The sequence below is a fragment of the Engystomops pustulosus genome, chromosome 4 (genome assembly GCF_040894005.1).
Source record: "Engystomops pustulosus chromosome 4, aEngPut4.maternal, whole genome shotgun sequence".
In the NCBI taxonomy this organism is placed as follows: Eukaryota; Metazoa; Chordata; class Amphibia; order Anura; family Leptodactylidae; genus Engystomops; species Engystomops pustulosus.
The window spans coordinates 176,826,905-176,837,274 of record NC_092414.1 but is presented as its reverse complement, the minus strand read 5'-3'; the positions used below and the strand labels follow the sequence as shown (position 1 = coordinate 176,837,274).

At 40.6% G+C, this 10,370-nt stretch overlaps 1 protein-coding gene across 2 annotated transcripts in view; it reads left to right on the top strand.

Annotated features, from left to right (window-relative positions):
- Positions 1 to 434: 434 nt before the first annotated feature.
- The window catches only part of LOC140127692 (immunoglobulin superfamily DCC subclass member 4-like), an 80,696-nt gene continuing 70,760 nt past the window's right edge, over positions 435 to 10,370 (top strand). The window contains exon 1 of one of the 2 annotated variants that reach the window (XM_072148667.1): positions 435 to 741. In XM_072148667.1, the coding sequence (XP_072004768.1) occupies positions 690 to 741 (52 nt within the window). In that variant the 5' untranslated portion in view covers positions 435 to 689. The remainder of the gene's footprint in view (positions 742 to 10,370) is intronic. The other variant, XM_072148666.1, reaches the window with a different exon arrangement.

Sequence of the window (10,370 nt, the reverse complement as noted above, 5' to 3'; positions counted from 1 at the left end):
GTATATGACATGTATATGTATATGGCATGCAGGACTGATGGATGATGTATACATTGATGTATATGGCATGCAGGACTGATGAATGATGTATACATTGATGTATATGACATGTATATGTATATGACATGCAGGACTGATGGATGATGTATACATTGATGTATATGGCATGCAGGACTGATGGATGATGTATACATTGATGTATATGACATGTATATGTATATGGCATGCAGGACTGATGGATGATGTATACATTGATGTATATGGCATGTATATGTATATGGCATGCAGGACTGATGGATGATGTATACATTGATGTATATGACATGTCTTGAGGCTGATAACCTGGCTTAACCCCTTGCTGCCCGGCAGCCCCGTCTCTCCAGCCCTGACATAAATGATATCCCCCTCACCCCCTCCAGCTCTGTGTGATTAGTGACGGGGTGGGGAGCAGCTTCTCCCAAACATGTGACCCCTTTGTTAGAATGAGACAGTGGAGATGTCCTCAGACTGGATCCCTAACCAATAGATGGCAGCAGAAGGACACTCAGATACCAGCTGCCTAAATAAACAGAAAGGGGGTTAAAAAAAGAGAAGAGGAGAAAAAACTTGTGCAAGATGGCGTCTGACTGGAGGGAGAGGGAGCCCCTCTCTGCATCCCCGGGCTGGTGAGAGAGGGGACCGAGCAATACATGGCGCTGCACTGGGCGGCATGCATCCTGCTGCTGCTGCTGTCTGCTGGAGGTGAGTGCACTATCTGCCCCCAGTACCCCGCCGCAGGGGTATATACGGAGCAATGTACCCGGGGAGGGGGGGAGGATGCAGCACCCGGCATGCCAGGATACATGGCTGCTGCATCCCTGAAATGTGCCATAGGCACCACATCACATGGGGCACAGGCATGGGGGAGGATTGCCCCATTACCAGCCTCACCAGGCTTTGTCACTCACTATCTGGCAGGATCATATAGTGCAGTCATGTATACAGTATGGTAACATAATGTACATATATATTACTGACCAGGATATGTAATGCAGTCATGTATATAGTATGGTAACGTAATGTACATATATATTACTGACCAGGATATGTAATGCAGTCATGTATACAGTATGGTCACATAATGTACATATATATTACTGACCAGGATATGTAATGCAGTCATGTAGACAGTATGGTAACATAATGTACATATATATTACTGACCAGGATATGTAATGCAGTCATGTATACAGTATGGTAACATAATGTACATATATATTACTGACCAGGATATGTAATGCAGTCATGTATACAGTATGGTAACATGATGTACATATATATTACTGACCAGGATATGTAATGCAGTCATGTATATAGTATGGTAACGTAATGTACATATATATTACTGACCAGGATATGTAATGCAGTCATGTATACAGTATGGTAACATAATGTACATATATATTACTGACCAGGATATGTAATGCAGTCATGTATACAGTATGGTAACATAATGTACATATATATTACTGACCAGGATATGTAATGCAGTCATGTATACAGTATGGTAACATAATGTACATATATATTACTGACCAGGATATGTAATGCAGTCATGGATGATAGAATGGTGGAGGGATAAATACTGTAACACTGGATCTAGAACATACTCCTATACTACAGGTCAGTCTATATACTGATATAGTCATGGATAAGCTATAGCGATACAATGACAGGTATATATACTGTAACACTGGCTCTATGATGTACTTATATACTACAGGTCAGTCTATGTACCGATATACTCATAGAGAAGCTATAGAGGTATATACTGTAATACTGGCTCTATGACATACTCCTATACTACAGGTTAGTCTATGTACTGATATAGTTATGGATAAGCTATAGTGAGAATAATAGAGGGATATATACTGTAACACTGGTTTTATGATGTACTTGTATATTATTTGGTCTGTCTATGTACTGATATAGTCAAGGATAAGCTATAGCGATACAATGACAGGTATATATACTGTAACACTGGCTCTATGACATACTCCTATACTACAGGTCAGTCTATGTACTGATGTAGTTATGGATAACCTATAGTGATAGAATAATATAGGGATGTATATTGTAACACTGGTTTTATGATCTACTTGTATATTACAGGCCAGTCTATGTACTGATATAGTCATAGAGAAGCTATAGAGGTATATACTGTAATACTGGCTCTATGACATACTCCTATACTACAGGTTAGTCTATGTACTGATATAGTTATGGATAAGCTATAGTGAGAATAATAGAGGGATATATACTGTAACACTGGTTTTATGATGTACTTATATACTACAGGTTAGTCTATGTACTGATATAGTTATGGATAAGCTATAGTGAGAATAATATAGGGATGTATACTGTAACACTGGTTTTATGATCTACTTGTATATTACAGGCCAGCCTATGTACTGATATAGTCATAGATAAGCTACAGTGAGAATAATATAGGGATATATACTATAGTATATATAGTGTAGTGTATTACAGGTCAGTCTATGTATTGTTATAGTCATAGATTAGCTATAGCGCATGGTTGAGGTTTATACTGTAGCACTGGCTCTATGATGTACTTGTATATTACAGGTCAGCACATGTACTGATATAGTCATGGATAAACTACTCTGGTAGGATACGGCACTGGCTATATGACAATATATATGCACATATATTCTGATATTATCATGAATAAACAACCCTGATACAATTGGGCAGAGGGTAGGAATATGTCACCTGCTATGTGATATATTTTGTAAATCAGTCTTAAAAATGACACAGACTTTGTGACAACAGATCGGTTCCTGTACTGATAGAGTGACCTATGAGCTACCCTGTTATACTAGCCGGGCATAGTAACACATCACCATGACATGTCTATATATTACAGGGCTGTGTGTGTCCATAGAGTCATGGGTCAGACACCCTAATACAGTGATGGCGAACCTTTTAGAAACAGAGTGCCCAAACTACAACCAATACTCATTTACATGTCGCAAAGTGCCAACATGACAATTTAAGTAGTAATTTATTGATCCCTGCTGTATCACGGGTTTCAATCGTATTGGTGTCCTGAGTTCACCAATACAATAGAAAGATGATGGAGAAATTTGGATTGTGGCTTCCCTCCAGGGGACCAAGAGCAGTAGCTCCAACGATAACCCATATCTATCCACACCTTCTTTCTCCTCCTGTAGTGCTGGCAGCCAAGGATATTGCTTTAAAATGGCGCTGAGCATGGCACCTCCTGGGCTGTATTGGACTGCAGGAGGAAGACTTGAGTCCTTTCTGGCAAACTCTGTGTTGGGTTGAAGACCTGGGTGCCCACAGAAAGGGCTCTGAGTGCCACCTCTGGCACCAGTGCCATAGGTTCGCCACCACTGCCCTAATAGAATAACTGAGGATTTGTTACCTGGCCCTATGACATGGTAATATATCACAGGTTGGCTAATATGCTGATATGGGTAGTGTGGTAGTGGGTCACACCATGGCAGTAACTCTGTGACATGCTAACACGGTGCAGGTCAGTCCAGTGCTGGTACTTTATTGTGTAATCTACCCTGGCATGATGGGAGAAGCTTATGACAAGACATTGGCACACTGATCTGCTATATATACACAGAGGTCTGCTGATATATGGATACATTAATGTCCATGTTACCCTTATAGCATGGTATAGGGAGATGCCATGACATGTCATTAATTACATATCCACTGATACCTTCTTATGTAAACTAGGCTGATATAGGTGCAAGTCTATTCACTAATACCCTAGCAGTGGGTAATAATTATTACATTATATATTATAATATATTACAGCTCTATATTATTATACAGTTATACATTTTTGTGCAAAATACCCTAATATATTGGCATGGCAAGACACTGGCACACTGACATCTATACACCAGTCCGTGTCTGATTGAATAAGAGTTATGGCCCTGGCACAATGGCATATGTGCTGATGTTAGTTAATAATCATAATGTACTGTATGTAGTGGCAGAGGTTAAAGTCATGATGCCCAGACCATGGAGCTGTATGTAAGTGCACTGATGCATTCAGCCGGAGGTGATTTGATGTGAGTACACTGGCACAGTGGTATATATTCATGCCCTGATACAATCTTGTCTCGGCTGCCCTGTGGCCTTGGCACCATGTAAAGTCTGTATATTATTACAGGTCTGATTCCAGGTCTCTGCATGCAATGATACATTGATGTATAAACCGACCTGATATAATGGCCGAACGCTATTGACTTGTTGATTTATTAATATATAGACAGAGCATACGTTGCCTCTTATTTATGGCGGGATCGAAGAACTGACACAGTGACGGATTGGTACAGGCAGCGCTTGGCTCTCGCTTCTATCACTGAAATTGGATTCGGAGGCACAAAGGCCCCGTCCGCACAGACTCCACAAGTTTTACTACTTCTATTTATTTACAACGGGCAAAATAGGTATTTGATACGCTGCCGATTTTGCAAGTTTTCCCACCTATCCCTAGAGTTCTGTCATTTTTATTGAGGTTACAGTTAAGAGACAGAGTGGGCATAGCTGGGCAAGTGCCAAGGTCCAGAGCTGCTGGGGGGGCCCACATAAGGCTGTATATAAGGAATCCATGGGGATGAGGGGGGAGGTAACTAATAAATCCACAGGGGCCAAAGGGGGCTTTATATAAAATAACCATGAGGAGGCTGTTTGGTATGGTAAACTAGTACGGCGGCATACATTGTTGCGGGGAGAGGAGGAGGGGATGAGCGCTAACACAAGAGAAAAAAGTGCAGCGGTAAAGCGTTTTGGACTCTTAATTCCTAGTCCTTAGTCAGGAATTTAGACTAGGAATTTAGAGTCCGAAACGCGTTAACCCTGCACTTTTTTGTTCTTTTTTGTCTTTTTGTGTCCATGTTAGCACTTATTATGTGATTTTTAACATAATATAATCAAACATTTGGCTATGTTTTAAAAGTTTTTTTGTAAATCTTTTTGGCTGCTGGTTTTCCAGTCTTTTTTTTACAATTCTTTCTACCCAAAGTATGATGCTTCTACCCCCATGGGTTGTACTCCTCTTCCTTCAAACATGGCAAGTGAAGTAGATACTAAAAAGTTCTATTTTTGGTCTTATCTGACCATATGACCATCTCTCACGCCTCCTATGGATCATTCACATAGTCAAATGGCGAATGGACCTGGGCTTGTACTGGCATGAGCAGGAGGACCTTGCAAACCCTGCATGATTTTAAGATTTTTTTTAAGATTGGGCGCCCGATATCCTGCATGTGTTGCTTCTCCACTCAGGTCTGACGGAGTTCACCTTCTTCTTCATGGTGCAAGTCAGTGCATTAGCTTGGGATACAATTTCAATCTTCAATCCTGCGCTCAGTCTGAATCAGCCGGATTGACCGACGGCACAACCCTCCGGCGCAAACCCCTGTTAAATACTTGTCAGAACTGCGGAAATCCCGAAAACCGTGAACAGTCATTGACCAAGTCCTCTCATGCAGTTCTGGGCTGCTGTCTGACCCTGTTCAGAATCACCCTTAACCCACGAGGTGAGATCTTGCCCTCAGCCCCAGACTGAGGAAGATTGATATTCATCTTGTGTTCCTTGCGTTGTTGTCTTCTCACCAAGCTGCTTGTCTATTGTCCTGAACCCCATCCAAGCCTTGTGCAGGTCTTTGATCTTGCCTATGGTGGAAAGGTTGGGGTGTCTGTTTGATTGCACCACTTTTAGGGTGAGGTCAAACGTCGCGTTTAACGCATGCGTTTAAAAACGCATTGTAACAGCTGAAGAGAGATTTGCCTAATTAAACAGCTGTTAACACTTGCATTTACAAAACGCAACCCTTAAGCATGCGTTAACATCATGTTAATACATGTGTTTGTTAACACATGTGTTAACTCAAGCGTTAACAGTTGCTTTTTTGTAAACGCTGTTTGATTAGGCAAATCTCTCTTCAGCTGTTGCAATGCGTTTTTAAACGCATGCGTTAAACGCTAAAAATACCAAATAGTTTAACCCTTTCTGTAAGTGAGTATCCATATTCTTCACCCATTAGTTGTCGTGTGGATAATGGGGCACATTTATCGCACGGGCTGTGCCAGTTTGTACATAACTACATGTGTAAACTGCTTGCACATGTTTTTCTGATGTGTTTGCAGCAGTTTTGTGTCGGGTTTGCCTAAAGAGGCGTTGCGGATTCACACCGGCCGCCGCATTTATATCGGAAGTCCCCACATCATCGTGGCCAATGCCCGTTAAACTGAGTGCGCCAAAAACCTGCTGAACTCAGTGTCAGCGTGTTTGGTGCGCACAGGACGCACTTTGCCTCACTAATGATAAATAATGATGATAATATCTCCGCACAGGAGCCTTTTTTGTTATATCTATCTGCTCTGATAGATGAATATGAACAGGAGTCTTTCTTGTGGAACAACCCCTTTAAGAACCTGCTTATGCTTTGAAGCTGTGGAAATACTACTACAATGATCCTCTTGTATGGAGCCAGTGTATTCATGCTGTTTCCCATAGATGCTGTTTAAGGGACATATCTTCTATCTGCTTCTCTAAGTGATCTACATTGTTATTCAGTACGGTAAGACAACACGTTTTTACAGATTTTATAGGATTTGTGTGGAATGGGAATAAGGTCACTACTATTGAGAACAGAGTAAATGCATAGGTTCTCCTTTATTCTTCTCCTTTCTCCTGACGGTTCACATCAGCATACATGATACCCTATTATTTTCATCAGTACAGGTCCCGGTAATTGAGCTCGCTAAATAATATATATTTCTGTATACCATATTTTAAATTACTGCATATGTAGATTATATTATAAGGCAATGATCTCATTTTCTACTTTAATGTTCTTTCCATTCTTTGCTGCAGTTTGCTACAATGTATCGCTGTAGGTAATCTATATCACTCCCACTAGACTGTCCAGACCTTATACAATTGTAACAGAGAAGTATCTCAGCCATATATAACCCCACTGAGAGGGGTCTAAACTCTGGGCACATTCATGGTGGGCAGTTAGTTGTGTTCTAGCCTGGCATACCAGTGCCCAGTAAACTTCCATAGGAGATATGAATACAAGTAGAGTAAATGCTTACATCTGGAATACCCCAAAAAACTGGCAGTCTTTAACGGACTGCTTAAAAACGGCCTAAAAAAGGGTTCAAAATGCCACGTGTGCCACCACCCTTAGGGTTGGGTGGATTGGGATTGTGCGGATGAGATTTCTGTCAGAAGTCAGAAGTTACTGGGTCGTGTCTAGGGGCAACTGGAATTTTGTGTACAGCAGGACTGATAGAGACAGGTTGGACTTATATCTGTTAAATTCTGCATTTTTGTTAATAACAGTGAATAAGAGAATGTTTTATTTTATTATTTCAAGTACATATAAAAAAAATTGACTTTGTGGGAATACCCCTTTAATTTCTGTGTTTTCCCACTTGTTCTATTTTTGGGTGCAAAATTGTGCCGCTGCTTGTGAATCCAACAGTTTTCTGGTGAATCTATTTTTCCGTTTTTTTGGTGCAATTTGTGTCACAAAAAAGAGAGCAGCTAAAAGCAAGTCTAGGGAGTTCATAACCTTTTAGTCCGTGCGCCAATTCATTAATCCCTTGCGCCACAAACTTACATCCCACCAAAAAATATAGCACCGTTTCCATCGCCACCCTGCGCCAAAATTAATAAATGTCTCTCTGTATGTTTCCAGTCTTGCAACTCGTGAGGAGCTAAAACACAGAGCAGTGTAAGAGTTACATAAGTCTTGTTTATACAATGAATAGACTTATAAAACCAGGAGGACCCGTTAGCAGTGTTGACTATAGGATACTCCGCTGGTATGTATATGTGTACCCTGCCGTCACACAATGTATACTTACACACATACCAGAACACATCTGCAGCACTAAAACTGCATGTTTCCCATAGTTTTGCAGCAGACTTATAAATGAAACAGCTAAAGGAAAATGTTGCACTATTTTCAATTAAATAATTTATTGCATTTTTAACAAAACAAACTAATGTGATTCATAGACAATGGCATTAAAGTGTTTGCGCCAGTTTTCTGTCTGACTTTGCACCAAAAAGAATGTAAAAACTGCTTATACAGGCGGTCTCCTACTTAAGGACACCCGACTTAGAGACGACCCATAGTTACATTAAGGCAAACTGCAGCTATCGTTCATGATGACCGGCTCTCCATGCAGGAACTGAGTACACCAGATTTTTTGTTTATGTGTGTATATATATATACAGGCGGTCCCCTACTTAAGGACACCCGACTTACAGACAACCCATAGTTACAGACGGACCCCTATGCCCACTGTGACCTCTGGTGAAGCTCTCTGGATGCTTTAATATAGTCCTGGACTGCAATGATCAGCTGTAAGGTGTCTGTAATGAAGGTTATTGATAATCCTTGGTCCAATTACAGCAAAAATTTTGAAACTCCAATTGTCACTGGGGCAAAAGAAAAAAATTTGTCTAGAACTTCAATGATAAAATATACAGTTTCGACTTACATACAAATTCAACTTAAGAACAAACCTAAAATGTATATATATTTTCATATGATCTATCACCTACATTCTCATGTATTTGTCTATATTTGGTATTTAATAATACCAAATAGTTTAACCCTTTCTGTAAATGAGTATCCATATTCTTCACCCATAGGTGAACACCATGGAGGGGATTTGTAAACGCACTTGCACCACAATTCTTAAACACTGTCTAAAATGCCTCACACCACAGTTATCAAGGCTTTCAGACCCTTTTTTTGGCACTTTCCCGACTTGTCCGGTTAAGGAGGCGTGGCCTCTGGGAGATGGGTGTGGCTCTCGATAAAGGGTCAGGTATCCATTTTTAATTGATTCTCATGAACTATATTCTGAGACTGATCCATGAAAAAGGCACCTGACTAGGACATGCTCAAACTCAGTTGCACGGTCCATGGAGTGCGGCCGTGTGACGACCATCCAAACAATGGATGGGTGCAACTGCCCTAAGGGTGCACTATACATATCCTGTCCACCGGACGCTCACTGGTCTTTCTGTGGATATCAATCTTGCTTTTTTTATTGGATTTGGCTAACCTTCACATTATGCAGTAAGTTTACCTCCACAAGGCATTATGGATCTTCCTAAAAGTAATCCTGAAGTCATGTTATCAATGGCTGGTACTTATACTAATAGTAATTCTTTATTTATATAGCGCCTACAGATTACGCAGCACTGCACAGAGCTTTGCCAAATCAGTCCCTGTCCCAATGGGGCTCACAATCTAATCAATCTACCAGTTTGTTTTGGAGTGTGGGAGGAAACCGGAGGATGCGGAGGAGACCCACGCAAACACGGAGAGAACATACAAACTCTTTACTTATAGGTAGCAGTCATCAAATCATTGTACCAAGGCAAGGATCTTAGGCAGGCGTTGTAAGGATTGTAGCAGGTATAAGTCTGGTCATAAGCAAAAAATTTTACAGGAACCCTGATGTATCTTTTTAGGAAGGGAGTACACTACCCCTAAGCACTAAATAGGGGCAATACTTCCCCATTGAGAAATCTGGAGCTGACTTATGATTGCCAGACTGGCACAATACAGGAGCAGAGTGGGGACCAAGAAAAATTTGACTAAAAAATGTAAAATCAGTATGGCATAACAGCCATTGTCTCATGTCGGGGCCATGTTGAGGTGTTTTTAGAATTCCTATGAATTAGTGGGATATTGTTGAGGAATTTAGTACTGGGTGTCTTATTCCCACCATTCCAGCATGTGGCAGGGGTGCCTGTGTTCCCCAGTTCCTATTAGAGAAGCGGCTTTGTTATTGTACTGTATGCAAGGTAATAGTATACCTTGCCTACATTTTCTTAAAGGCTCCCAATAGATTCATTTTCCTAATCAGATTTGTAAAAAAATGATTTCAATCTCCTAAATGCCCATCCATGTTAAACCCCTTTAAGTAGGGTCTGTTCCACTGCAGTACATTTGTATATACATACTTGATATTCAGAGCGTGTGAATGTAAATACTGGAGACGCGTTCTGCTATGGTTCATCAATTGGAATATAAATATGTGTATAAATATGGATGTATACATGTGATATTACTGTACTGTGCTGTAGACGATGACAGCTTTCATTATAGCCCGGGGCTTACTTGTGAGAGGTGTGCATGGCGGAAAATGGCGTCATTACGGGTTTTACAAATGCAGCAAATAAGTCCCCTGTGACTTTTATTAAATATTACCTTATTAGATCTTGGAAGCTTCTTAAATTTGACAGTGACAAAACCAATTTATTATATATGACCAATTGCCTT